Source organism: Gambusia affinis, linkage group LG07, assembly GCF_019740435.1.
Source record: "Gambusia affinis linkage group LG07, SWU_Gaff_1.0, whole genome shotgun sequence".
Lineage (NCBI taxonomy): Eukaryota > Metazoa > Chordata > Actinopteri > Cyprinodontiformes > Poeciliidae > Gambusia > Gambusia affinis.
Genome location: NC_057874.1, coordinates 13,355,140 through 13,369,652, shown reverse-complemented (window position 1 = coordinate 13,369,652; position 14,513 = coordinate 13,355,140). Strand labels below are relative to the sequence as shown.

At 38.7% G+C, this 14,513-nt stretch overlaps 1 protein-coding gene across 2 annotated transcripts; it reads left to right on the top strand.

The window, feature by feature from the left end:
• Positions 1-1,822: 1,822 nt before the first annotated feature.
• On the top strand, positions 1,823-14,425 carry cdk4 (cyclin-dependent kinase 4). Of its 2 annotated transcripts, none has more exons than XM_044121576.1 (8): positions 1,823-2,049; positions 9,198-9,432; positions 9,520-9,655; positions 9,748-9,915; positions 11,122-11,231; positions 12,200-12,250; positions 12,347-12,482; positions 13,683-14,425. In XM_044121576.1, exons 2-8 carry the CDS (start codon positions 9,215-9,217, stop codon positions 13,770-13,772), a joined length of 909 nt encoding a protein of 302 aa, XP_043977511.1. In that variant the 5' UTR covers positions 1,823-2,049; positions 9,198-9,214; the 3' UTR covers positions 13,773-14,425. The 2 variants fall into 2 exon arrangements, with proteins under 2 accessions (XP_043977511.1, XP_043977512.1); XM_044121577.1 differs by lacking the exon at positions 1,823-2,049 and adding an exon at positions 8,737-8,872.
• Positions 14,426-14,513: the final 88 nt, after the last annotated feature.

The following is a 14,513-nucleotide window of genomic DNA, read 5'->3' as shown; positions in this document are numbered from 1 at the left end:
TGTGTACCATGAACAACTCCATTTGGCGGAGTACGTGGTGGAATACAGGCTTTTTTGAGGCAGTTTTCCAACATGTTCGCTCGAGTGTTTCAATGGAAACTAGGAATGTTTAATCACAAAGTCCAGACTAGGAGGTAATTTCAGAAGAGTCAACAATTTAGTATGCCATAAACATGTGCCTGTGGTACTATAATGATCAATATTTTACATGTGCAAATGACTGGAACTTTGTCACACGATGACACAACTGATGTTGCTCAGTGTTTTCACGTCGGCAGAAAGACTTCTCTACAGTGGAGGTTCTGTCTGCATTCCACCACACAATCTTGAATGAGCTGGACAGACATGCAATGTTGACAACGTATCACCTGAAAATTGTACTTTGCGATGAAAACTTGGTTACATCCCTGAAGTGTGGCCAAGCATTTTCGGTATTAATGCCTGTTTTATCCATCCATCCATCTATCCATTTTCTATACACCCTTTGTCCCTAATGGGGTCAGGAGGGTTGCTGGTGTTTATCTCCAGCTGCGTTCCGGGCGAGAGGCGGGTTCACCCTGGACAGGTCGCCAGTCTGTCACAGGGCAACATAGAGACATACAGGACAAACAACCATTCACACACACACTCACACCTAGGGAGAATTTAGAGAAACCAATTAAACTGACAGTCATGTTTTTGGACTGTGGGAGGAAGCCGGAGAACCCAGAGAGAACCCACCATGCACATGGAGAACATGCAAACTCCATGCAGAAAGGCCCCGGACCGGGATTCGAACCCAGGACCTTCTTGCTGCAAGGCAACAGCTCTACCAACTGCACCACTGTGCAGCCCTTGCCTGTTTTATACTTAAACAAATCTCTTTATTTCTCAATGTAATAACATGGAGGGGGGGGGAGGGGGTGTTTGTGGTCGGGTCCTGGAAATGGTAAGCAGACCTGGGTGGTGCACAGAAGGTAAAATGGGTGAGCTACAGCAGAAACTACAGTCAGAAAGGCCAGTGCTCAATAGCTGATTTGCATTTGTGTGGCTCCCAGAAACTTCTTTTAAATATGAAAGCCTCTCCTACGCCCAAAGGGAGGGAGGTGATAGGGCAACACGGACACACACAGTTCTTTACAATTCTTTTCAGTTCCTTACAATTTCCCATTCTGACAAAAACTCTTGCTGATAGCCCTCAATCTCTAAGCGCAAGGCAGCGTTAGGATTCAATAGCTGTTGAAAATGCCTCTTTTCTCCTGGTGAATGTAGACAAACACCCAGACAACTGGAGTAATGTTATCTGGACAGATGAGTCTAAATCTGAATTATTATGACACCAGAAAAGAAAGCATGGCGCTGGAAGGGTCATAATGTGTTAGCTGTTACTAAAAGTTGGAATTATGCCTTTTGATCTCATATTTATACATCTAAATCTAATATTTATGACTTTAAATTACGTAGTTGTAATTTCAAAACTTGGAATTAAATCCTTGCATCTCATAATTATGACTTTGTACATTTAAATTCTAATTTTAATTGTTTTTTTTTAATGACTGAATGTCAAAATCGTGGAATTTAAAATCAAAATATCGACTGCTTCGCTCAAGTATATCTTTGAAAGTCGAGATTGAGACTTTGAATCCCGTTATTGATTAGGAAATCAAAATTATAACCTTTAAACTCATAAATATGACTTTGGAAGTCAAAATGCTGACCTTTAATCTGCTCATATTTTTCCTTTCAGGAGAAGGGTTCGTTTAAAAAGCGTAGCCCACCTTTGTTTTGGTCTTAGTTTATGAAGCAGGCTCAATTTGAAACTTTTTCCTTCATTTGCTTGGCTCCGCCTCTTTCACCAGTTGCCAGAAGCAAAAGGGCGAAAAAGAGATCAGCGGTGGAGGGGCTGCAAACATATCGGCTGATTGGCTTCTGATCAGCGGAGGAACGGGGACCCGACCTGCTCAGCGCTGCCTCGGTTCTGTTCCGGATTAATACGTGGCAAAGTACCGAGCATGTCCCGCTCACTGAGCTGAAGTCCCCACCGCTGAAGGAGAGGAGAACCGGGGCGAGGTGAGTTACTGGATCTGGGTTATTGTATGTGTCAGTGCAGCAGGGGTTGTTTATTCTGTAGGGAAATAAAAGTTTCACTCGGTGGTCGGTCTCCCGCGCCTCCGGCCTCAGCTGGTCTCAGGGTTTCTGCTCCGCCACGTCAGGCCACATGTTTCAGCAGTGGCCGCTCAAGTGTGCGTGGCCTGCTGTTGCTTCACTTTCTTTAGTTTAATTAACAAAGGAGCGCCATGGAGCAGCACCACGTGTCGACGCTGGCCCCGCGAAACGCACGCTGCCTCCGCCCACTGGCCCCTCTGTGTCACCGGCCTGCCTCTGCTCAGCCAGGAAACTCAGTGAAACAGCTTTCGTTTATCAGATGATCAATACTTTCAGCTGGCTGACCTGCCCTGCGCTGATCGATCGCCGCCTTTGCGCTCAGGTTCGGTAATCAGCTCAAGAGAAAACGTCCAGATGTTGTTTCTGATCAGATCTGAGCTGAGCTGTAAGTCAGTAACAGGAAATCTGGAGATGTTTTCTAGATGAGAGGTCACGACAATCCCCAGAAGAACTGCAACCCCATGAGAAAAGGGAAAGGACTAAAAGTCGTCTGGAAAACAAAACGATTTGGTCTTATTTGCAGTTCTTGCCTGGAGTCGCCCTCAGACAAGATAAAAAAGTAAAATTTACTCAACTTTCGTTCTTATTTGTAGCTTATTTATTTCAAACATGTTCACATTCACAATTCAAATACCGTGATATATAATTTAGAAATTTGTTTGAAAACGAGGTAGGCAGAAGTATAAACCGATTTAAACCTGCATTTGTCTGTTTATGCCTTACTTTGCACATTAATTGTTTAAAGAAAAGTAAACATAGAAACTGAAATAAGTCAATAAAATATCAGACAAATTTCTTTCACGACAGAGATAACATACCCAAACCATTTCTTTCACATACACACCCACCAAAAACAGTCTTTATGAGAATGCAGTCAGTTTCACTCTTTCTCCACCATCGACATCCACCTGACCTTTGTATATTTTATTTTAAACATGCCTTTACATTGTTTCAATTGAACATTTAATCTTTCCCATGAATTCACTCCATACACAGATACTCGCATATTTTTTCTTGCATGGATTTTTTGCTTTTTAAATCCAATCTCTCTTCTTAAATTATTTCAATTTTCAATTAATTAAGTTGATAAACAGTCAAAATTTTTATATTTGCGAAGGATTTATATTACACTGTATTTCCATTCCAATTCAGCTGAATGGTTTAAGCATTTGAACCAAATTATATATATTTTTTATTAGCAGTCTTTTACTTAAAGAGTATTTACTTTGTGCCTGCAGCATGCAGGAGAGTTGAATGTTAATGTCAGGATGGGAAGTCACTTATCTTCACTCTTATCCTCAACATTTCCCCTGTAAAGTCAAGAAGCTCGTGTCTTCAGGACTTGCCAACAATTACCACCCCAAACCAACCTCCAAACATTTCCCACACGCCACAAGAACACTGATACGAAACAGAAGATGGGACAAATTGACCAGGTCTGGTTCAGAACGACTCTGTGTCGATAGCCTGCATTCATATTTTTTGCACAAAGAAATTAGAAAGCTGCAGTACACCTTAGGAAATCGGGACACAATAGACACCTTTAATCTGTTGGGACGATTAAAATCTCAGCCAGCAGGATGAGCCTCCCAACCCAGCAGGCAGAACGAGCATCAAGCTGACCTTTCCACAGATAAATGCAGAAGCACAGAAGCCCACCTCATCCTGCTGCCTGGCGTTTAGCTTGTTGGCCTCAGGAAACCCACTAGAATCATGCTTTTCCTCCTCTCAATAGCCTTTTTCAACCAATTAAGTTCATTTGAGTTTGAGATGATAAATGTTCTGTTGTACTAATAACACTCAATTTCTAATAGAGTTTAATGAACATTAAGTTTGCCATGCAGATGTTTTAATGTCTTAAATAAAAAAATATACCTGCTAATTATCCAGAGACATTTTTTTTTCCCCTGATTTGTGTTGTGAAGATTCAGTGTGAAAACTCTCATATTAAATCAAACAAATAGAGTTTAGCATAAACTCTGCCCTCAAGTTTCCAAAATAGGAATATTTCTTCAGACAATCATAAAGAGTAGGTAATAAAACTTAAAAACAAAAACGTTGTTAAAAAATACTTTTTAATCACTTTTGTGGATTTTTTGGACTGGCAAACTAAGTAAATACAAAGATTGACATCTACTCTAGTGAGAAAAATCTTTAATAATGTATTTTATAATGATAAACAGTCAGTTAAAATGTGTGGCCGTATTGTATAGTAAAATAACAACTAATGTGAACAGAGTACCAGAACCACCATACTGTTTGCATGAGCTTATAATGTTTTGTAGTTTTTTTTTTAGTTACTGAGTCGATTCCCACTTCTCCAATCCACTCCCCCATTTTGTTCCCACATATGGTCAGCTCGTCTTGACCCACTCGCATTCCACTCTTCATGCATTCACACTTGACCACTGATTTGTCTTTCAGTTTCTCTTGGAAATAAAGTCATTCAGATGAATTGTTCTCGATTAAAAACACTTAACATTTTGATTGTTGAAAATGTTTTGATGTAAATTATGAATTTCTAAATTACGCCGTCTGATTCAAAACAAGACTCTGTCTGGGTTTACATCCGTCAGAAAAACCTGATGGTAAAATTAAGACACGACGTTAAACCTAAATCTGCCAGGGATTATTATTTTGGCTGTAGCTGTATATGGGAGTTTTGTTCTGTTTCATAATCTTGCAGACATGAAAACCGTCTGACACAACTTTCTTTGCGCAAGAGGAAGAAATGTGGCGTCTTAATGAAGCTTCTCTGCCCCTGCAGCCAATAGTGTTCATTGTGGTTTCCAGATATTATCTCTAGTATGTGAATCTGCGTGATAAACAATGTAGTTACCAGGTTCTTGAGGTCTTGAAACAGTTGCTGAAATGGCGCTGGATCAGTGTGTGTCTTTTCTCCCAAAACCAGTTGATAGTGGCCATTTGGAGCTGTTGTTTTGTCTGTTTTGTTTACCTACATCTGGGCTACAGTGGGGTCAGTCAATGAAGGTCTTTAATGTGGGTTTCTATAGAACTTTGTTTATTTTCATTCATTATCAGATTATGATCTTTTTCTCTTTTAACTCTGCCCCAGGACTAATTTGGGCCATATCAGAAATGTCTGGTACTTTTAATTATTATATGTATTTGATTAAGGCTTTACATCTCTTCTTTTGGCCACTTTCCTATTTTTTTTGCACAATATGTCGTCACTGTCCAGGAACTCCTATGCAGTCTGAAAAGCACAATATTTTATTTCAGTGTTTTTACAACTTTGAAAACTAAAATAATATTTGCTCATCCAGCCTTTGTTCAGTTGTCCATTGTGTATCGTTCTTTTCTGCCTAGTATGTTTTCTTCTCTTCTCAGTCTTTCCATCTTCTTTTTCTTCTTTGCTTCCATAAATGTTTGAGTTTTTGTCTCCCCTGTTTCTTTCTCTTTTTTTCTTTCTGTCCTTACTCTCCTATGCATCTCCTTGTTTACCTCATCTTTTCCTTGTGTCCATTCAAGTCCTCTTCGTCTTTCCTTCCTGTCTTCTGTCCTTTTTACCTTTCTGATGTTATGCCTCTATCCTTCCTTCTTCAAGTCCTCTTCCTTTCTTTCTTCTTTTATTGCATCTAGTCTCTCTTGACCCTGACATTCCTTCTTTCTGTGCATATTTCCTCTCTTCCTTGCCTCCTTCCTTCTTCCTGTCCTTCCATTCTTCTCGATGTTTGGTACTTTTGGTCCTTGTCATTCTTTTCTTCTGTATGTCCTGCACCCCCTCCATTTTTTTCTATTCTTCTTTGTATCCTTCAGTCTTTCCATCCTTCTGTACTTGCTCCCTTTTCTTTGCGTCTTTTTTCCTACTAGTTCTTTTTTTCTTTTTTTTCCCTGATACATCAAGCAAACTACAAAAAATCCGCCATAAATGATGAATGTAGGGCTGGACAATAAATCAATAATACATATCGCAATAGACAAGAGATGAATATAAGTAGATAATACAGCTCATAGAATATTCAACATTTAGAACATTCACTGAACTCCTATCCAGAACCACACAGCATTCTGGGAGACGTAGGCAGAGGAACAGCTTTGGTTGCTCAACTTCTCACGACCAGCTAAGCAAAGTTGGTGGCACCAACTAACCGACTCACTCTTTGGTTACCTAGCAACAACTTGCTGGGTAATAAGCAGTTTCAAATCTTCCTCTCCTCCCTCCAACTATGGTTACCTAGCAACAACAAAAAAGCAACGGCGTGACGTGAAAACTGTGGATTAAAGCGGAAAGGTCATGCCACCAGTTTGGCAGCATTTCAGATATTCATAGCAAAAAAATCTAATAATTAACGTTTAAAATATATATACATATGTATATTAAAACAAATATTGAGTCAGTCTGGACAAATCTGGAGTTATTATATGAATAACTACAAACTTTCTTGAAGTATTAGACTGTTAACATTGATAATGCAACCTCTTGGAAGTAAAATAGATGTAATGAGTGCAGTAGTTTTGTTTGCACGATGGTGTGTCCTGAAACGTGAACAAGGTACCACGGTGCACGGGAGGCGGATTAAATCAATTAGAATGAAGCATTGGAAACAAAAAAACTCTAGAAAATCTTCTGCAAACGTTGCGCTAAAGTCTCTTAAATGTCTGTCTTTTTTTTCCACAATGACACATTGGTTTTGTCTTTAAAAAAGATCAGCAGTCGGTTAAGAGATAAGATCCCACATAAGGTTCAGTGTTACTAGTTACCAAAGAGGAAGGGCGGATCAGCTTTTATCAGTGACTCTTTAACACAGCAGCACGACATCTGCTAGTGATTAGGTGAGCAAAACGGGCCGCAGCAAGACCTGCAGAGACATTAACCTTGTGTCTCTCATGTACAAAGGTGTGTGTTCATTTCCTTTAGTACGGTTGCTCACTGGTGCTGGTGTGTAAAGGATTCCTCTCCTGCTAGTGAGGAGTGGGTGATGGGACATGAGTGGGTGAAGATAGGTTGGGGCTCTGGCTGAGCCAACATGTCCACCAAACTGGTTTGACTAGAAAGGAGTGGGAAGACATTCCCACAGATTAGTTTGCTTCATGTTTACGATGTGAAGCAAACACATTTTAAGGTGTTCTGTTTGAGATCTGGTTACTCTGGAACACAGGTCCGTTTGGACTTTTCACAAAACCTCTTCATAACTTTGATTAAAAATAATAAAGAACAAGCTGCTGTTTTTAAATTTGGATATTTCAGCTGCAGATTTCAGCATTTTTTAAAAATTGGAATAATTGCACTGAATGTCCACAACAAAGCGACGTTAAAAGAACCAGTAATATTATTTTGGATATTTTTTTTTTGTCATTTAGTTGGAAACTGTCTGCTTTTTTTTTGCCTGCATCCCACTGAAAAAATTGCAAACATCTTGTTTTTTTACATTATTATTGTTTTAAAAACCTAAAAATAAAATGGTGATTCTTCAAAACTTACATTCAATTTGCTATAATAAATAAATAAATTTAAAATAAAATAAATTTATTAAAAAGTCTTCTGTTTTTTAAAACATTAGGTAACTTTAGTGGCTCTGAGGGAGTTTGATCTATTCGCTCTAAGGAGAAAACCGGGTCTTTGGATTGTAGTTTGCAGACCTCTGTACCCGTGCCATTATACTACCACCACCGTGCTCGAGCCATGATTCTGACCCAAACATTGGAAAGAATCGTAGCCAGGTAGCATTTGAACTTAAATCCACTTTCTTCCATGCTACAATTGTCTGTTTGAACTTTGGCAAGTCGTCTGCACTTCCAGGAGCATAAATTAAACTGAGTTGTTATTGTTGTTGTTTTTATGCTGGGAAAACTTTTTTATTGTTGCCACAGAATGTGGAGTTTTTTCAGTGTTGTTGAAGTTTAATGTAAAAGGGTTTCATCATCTTGACTGATGAGCTAGAAGAACTATTCCCTTTCTTACTTTAAGACTCTTAAACATTCAGCACATCAAGCCTAAGAGACTTACCTTCATAATTCAGGCTTATAATCTCATTTTACTTTATCAGACAAAGTCATAGCAGATGGATAGTCCTTTGCAAGATTAACTTTACTCTGACAAGAAACAATTCTGTGTTTTATCATTGTCTCCTTTGGACCCCAGTGTTAACACTTTATACATGAAAATTAATCTGTTTTTATTTGTTTTACCTCAGAAGAATGAACTCTGACCTGGGATTGAACTACTATTAACAATAGAAACTATAATGCTGTATTTCTTTGCCTTTCTCAGACTTAAAAACCTTAGCAACTGGAACGGAAAATTTTATAATGTGCCCCTCACCCCTCTTGTGCTTTTAGATTGTGTCTGCATGATCTTATTATGAGATTGGTCAAGCTGCCCTCCTATAGACTTCGACAGTGTTGTATAACAGCAGGGGATGTCTTTGATTCAGGAGACCGTCTAGGTGTTACTTCCCCAACCCAAAACTGAGGCTGCATCTTATGCATTAAGTAACAACCCCCCTTTTGCTTAACAATAGACAAATGGCAAGACCATCGGTGTTGGGCTCCACAGAATCCTTGGTGCATAACAATCAAGGATTCACACCTATAATCCAATCAAGTCTCTCTTCTCTCTGTTGGGAAACACCCAGAGACGGCGACACCCTGTTGCTATGTGATCTGCTGACCAGGACATATAAAAGGAGGCCAGAATCCACTGTTAGTCAGAGCAGACTTGACGGACTCCTTTGACTCTGTATTTCTGTTCTCATCTTGCAAGGTTTTGATAAATTTCTTATTTCTTGTCATCCAGACTCTTGTTAAAGTAATTTCTACCGTAACAGCAGCATGTAAAAATAACAGATGTTCTGCAGTGCCAATATAATGAAACACAGACCATCAAAACTAACCATTGCATGGCTAACCAGTTTTCCAGATTCATAATTTCCACTTCAGATTACTTCCCAGTTAACTTTCTCAATTGGAATGCAATTTCTACCTTCAGCAAATGTAAAATATGCATGAAATAATCTTTTTATAGTTGCATGCAGTGCTCCATGTTGTGCTCTGTGACGTCTTTATGCTGATGACGTTTTGTTTTACAGCCTATTTGAATGTGATCATGGCCAACTGCACCAGCATGCAGTACGAGCCTGTGGCAGAAATCGGAGGCGGTGCCTACGGGACGGTGTACAAGGCCCGTGATACGGAGAGCGGAAAGTTTGTGGCCCTAAAGAACGTGCGTGTGCAGACGGACCAAAATGGGCTTCCGGTCTCCACGGTCAGAGAGGTGGCTCTGTTGAAACGAATGGAGCAGTTCGATCACCCCAACGTCGTCAGGTAGCGTTGTTAAAGGATTTGTTTTTATTTCACTATGTAATCGGCATGATAACGTCACTGGAGACATGTTTTCCCTGTTGATACCAGGCTCATGGACGTATGTGCCACCCAGAGGTCGGACCAGGAAACTAAAGTCACTTTAGTGTTTGAGCATGTGGACCAAGATCTGAAGACGTACTTAACGAAAGCTCCAGCTCCAGGATTATCTGCTGACTGCATTAAAGTGAGAACTGGCAATAACAGTAAAGTTTAACGTAGTTTAAAAAGCGTTAGCACCACTTTGCTTCAGTTTAGTAACCGTGCTTGTTCTTGCAGGACTTGATGAGGCAGTTGCTGTCGGGCCTGGCGTTTCTTCACTCTAACCACGTGATGCACAGAGACCTGAAACCTGAGAATATCCTTGTGACCAGCCAGGGCCAGGTGAAGCTGGCTGACTTCGGCCTCGCCAAGATCTACAGCTGCCACATGGCTCTCACTCCTGTGGTAAAAACTACTACATCATTGTTCCTTTCAGAAACATACTGTTTATGTTATTATTATTATTATTATTATTTTTTAGATTGTCTTCCTCGTTTCTTAAAATTTTCACTATGCAACATGTGAACATAACTTTATAATTAAGGTTCTGTGTTAAAGGATGAAAGTTACTGAGTAAATAAGTTAAAATGTTACGTCATGTAGTGAGTTATTGTATGGTTATGTAAATAAGAGTTAATCAAATGTGTAGTGTGAATTACTTCATGATCTAATATTTCATATTTTATCAAATCCTTTCAGAGAGTCTAGTTCTTGGTAATATCACAAATACTTCTTAAACTGTTACTTACTGATAGTTGTTGCAAAGGTGATGAGTTTTCAATTGAATTTATTTATTATATTAAAAGTATAATGTTCAACAGTATCCTGTACACAGCATTTAGATGACAGCTGCCATAAATATTGATAAAATGTGATGTTGAAATGTGGAAAACAAAACAGAAATTATTATAGAATTATTGATGAATTATCAGAAACCTTGTTAAATGTGATTAAGTTTCCCGTTTAAATGTAAGAAAACTTCACATTTCGTAGCTCAGGCTGTGTGGATGTTTTACGATCTCAGTTCCCACAAATAAGTTAAAAATGCAGCGCTACAAGATTGGACCTTTAATAGTTTCTCATAGTTTCCACTGAGAGTATTGCGTTCCTTTTTTTCTTTTTGTTTTTCAACTGATCCACACAATTTCAGTCCAGGAACACAGTATAAAAGGATGCTTACATTTTGCACTGATCAGTGTAATAAATCACAGCAGGCGTGACGTTATGCTGTTGTTGGTATTCATCACGTTTCTTTCAGTGGGTGACAAACGAGAGCTAACAGCCAAATCAGCAGCTCTGTGAGGTAGCACTGCAACTAAATGCACCCCTCAGCATTTTAGCATGCTTACAAGTGGAAATTTAGCAGGTGATGTTTTCCAGTTTTATATTAAAGCCCATATTTTTTTTTTTTTTTTTTTTTTGTGAAAGTTGATATTTATATTCTAGGAAAGCAAAGGTACCCTGAAGATAAAGAAGTTTACAATACAGTTTGAAGAAAGTCCACAAATTACAATTTAAATGTCCTGTCGTTTATTTATGTCCTCACATACTCATTATCGTAAGTGTGTGGAAAGATTTCTACATAATGCTCCTGGACTCTGTGTCTCTCAGGTAGTGACTCTGTGGTACCGGCCTCCAGAAGTTCTGCTGCAGTCGTCTTACGCCACTCCTGTTGATATTTGGAGCACCGGCTGCATCTTTGCTGAGATGTTTAGACGCAAGTAAGTTGACTGTGACTTAAAGATGTGAACTTTTTTCTGTGCTTTTTTTTTTTTTGTTTCATTTTTATTTGCGAAGTGAATTCAATTTTTATTTTTTTTTTCCAACATTGTTCTGTTTTTAATTTATAATTTTGAATCAAAGTGAACTTTTTGAGCCTGAAATAGAGATGCACACGATTTTGTAGTTCTTCTTTTGGAGAACAATTCTGGAATATTTACTTCACACGTGAAATCTACAAAACATCTGATCTTCTGCCTGGGCCTGACAAATGTAGATGATCTATGAACAGGACACTCAGAAAAGCTGTTTCACAAAAACAGTGTGTCTGGATTTAAAATGGACGTAAAAAACAAGTTTGTCTCTCTGAAGCCAGTTGTGTAACAGCAGACATTGATATTTTATTGCAGTTCTACTCCTCTTCTAGATGAGCTTAAATAAATAATGCACAAATAATCTTTTGGTTTATCATCATATTTATAGTGATCCAGACAGTTGAAATACAGATGGGTTTTACATAATCATAATTTTTGATTTCATGTTGATGCAAACTCTGAGAAAAGCAATGTACAGGTGAAAGCAGCAAATATTTTGTGAAGAGAAACTTGAGGAGCAACGTCTCCCTGATGAAGTTAGAAGTGCACAATACCGCCATCTCGTGGTGAAAAGTGATATCAAAGAACAAAAATGGGCCAGAGATCTAATAAAGCTGCTGGCAGCTTTATTGCTTTGTGAGCCATTGATGCCAAAATGATTAACTATTAAGAGTTTTTTAAAAAGGCTCAAAGTTTTCTTACATAATGCAATATACTTGGTGCACCGTTTTATTTGCACTGAACTTATTTTTGATTCAAATGCAAGAAGCTTGTGAAAGAAAATCCTGGTCTAGTTGTTCAATTATCTGAAACAGGAGCAAAATGTGCAATCAGTTCATGTTTCTGGTAACAAAGTCTCCGCTTCTGTTTTTTAGACCCTTGTTCTGCGGAGACTCGGAAATGGACCAGCTCGGAAAGATTTTTGAGTGAGTGGCACACACTTTCTCCTCATCTCCTTGACTAAAACAGAGGCGAGCTGCTTATGCATGCAGTACATATTAAATGCTTCTGTGCTCTTTCAGAGTTATTGGCTTGCCGCAGGAGGAGGAGTGGCCGACCGATGTTACAGTACAAAGAAAGAACTTCCCCCCTCCCAAGGCGCGTCCGATCACCGATTTTGTTCCCGAGATAAATGAGCAGGGGGCTCAACTGTTGATGGTAGGCCTCGTTATTAAAAAATTAAGATTGACGTGCTTTTGTACTGCATCCAGAGCTGAAATCAAGATAACAGTCAAACTTGTTAAGTAAGATGAAGAGTGTGACTGATGAAGCGTTTCTTAAAATAGCTGTAATTAAAACGTTGCTAGACTTGAACATGTGCTTCATTCAGGATTGTTTACGTTTGAGGACATAACAAGTCCTCAGCTTGTTAAGGCGCTCTTCACACCAGATTAAATGTGCCCTTCAGGATCTCACAAACCACTGGAAACTTTCTGGATCATGACAAATATGGGACACCTAATTTCATTGTGAAATTCAAATAATAATAAATAGTAAGATATCTGACTTTACTGCTCTCCTAGCCAGTAATAATGCATTGTGATGTTTCCTCAAAGTATTCAATTTATTTATTTATTCCAAACAGGTCTTTAAAAGCAAGAAAACAATTAATCAGTAGGACAACAGAAGATGTGTGCATACATAACCAAGAAACAAATAATTGGCTTACCGCTATTTTTCTGTTTGAAAAGGAGTAAGGAGAAGTGGACACTTATTTAATCCTGCCTATTATCATACTGGATAAGTATGTGGGAGGTTTCTGCACCTCCATCAGCGGCATTGGGACTTTAATTACCTTATGAAATGCATTATGGGATGGTGGTGTTGAGGTTTAAGTACAGATTGCAGCACATTGTCATGTTGCTCAGCAATTTTAACTTTGCGTAGCACTTTCTCTCCGTATTTCATCGATTGCTACTGCTCTCTAAATACAATGCAGGGCTTTTTTTTTTTTTTTCTCCAGATTTCTAAGAAACATTTTGCATTTTAACTGCAGCCTGAAAGTTTCCCAACTTCCTTTTCCCTCCCAGCAACCAGTCTACAAGCAGAATGTGGAGTTGTGTATGCAGCTGCACTCTTCTATAGGAAACCCAGTATTTTCTGATCTCTACTTGCAAAGTTCCTGACCGTGACTCATATTTTTCCATGGATTGTGAATTGTCCAGTTTTATCTTCTTAAAAAGATCCTGTAACTTTTAGCACACTGCTTTCTCAATTTCCAGAATCCCTCTCGGAGACCGTGCATGTTCTTGCTGACTTTTAATGTCTACAAGGACACGTTAGTCGTATTGAGGTCTTGTTAAACAAAGTGAGATATTATATTACAATTCCAACACTTTTTTGTTTTTCTCCTCACAGCAAATGCTGACCTTTGACCCTTTGAAACGGATATCCGCCCTCAAAGCTCTAGAACATCCATATTTCCAGGAGGAGGAGAAAAAAAGCTGAAATCAGACTGCAGAAACAAGCAGAAGAATGCAACAGTGCCTTTAAGCTTAGGATTTCATCAATGCATTTTCCTTTTAGTAAAGTCTGTTTTGTGACATTTTTCTCTGATATTCCTGCATCAGAAACCAGAGAATAAGGAGGAGAAGATAACATTACTGGCTTCTGAACTTCTCACAATTACGGATGTTACGATTACCAACAGTACCAGTGTTTTCAAAATGTAAAACGTCTGCAGGGACTGGTATCTTCTCATCTGCAGCGCTGCTCATTAGTCTGAATAATGCCCACCCTGATTTTTATAATGTGTTCTGATACTTCTTCATCTGAACCACGAACAATGCAAGTCTGAGAGGACCTATTAGCTACAGTTAGTGACAACCACTGTATTCAAATCACGAGAAAGAATAACACGCACAATTTTACTGACATGGTTCTGTAATTATGTCAAAAAGAAAAGGTGTTTTTTGGGGGGGGGTTTGAATTTCATTTCAAGTTTTTTTTTGTTACACAGGAAAAATGACCTGAAGCCAACCGGCACTGGGACCACAAATAAATCAGACCTGATTCAATTACTGTCGGATACAGTTTGTGTTTCACTTTATTAACGATGAACTATATAAATGAATAAATGTGAACAATGCATAATAACTGAACCAGACTATTTTTTTCTTAGCACACAATAAATAATATGGAACATAAAGCAGAAAGTTTGCAAGATGCCTGTGGTCAGTGTTCAAAGCT

Excerpts from the sequence above, each read along its gene's own strand:
- cdk4 (XM_044121576.1), top strand. The coding sequence starts at position 9,215 with ATGGCCAACTGCACCAGCATGCAGTACGAGCCTGTGGCAGAAATCGGA. Across the intron at positions 9,916-11,121 it reads ACATGGCTCTCACTCCTGTG|GTAGTGACTCTGTGGTACCG; the intron begins GTAAAAACTACT and ends TGTGTCTCTCAG. Across the intron at positions 12,251-12,346 it reads CAGCTCGGAAAGATTTTTGA|AGTTATTGGCTTGCCGCAGG; the intron begins GTGAGTGGCACA and ends GTGCTCTTTCAG.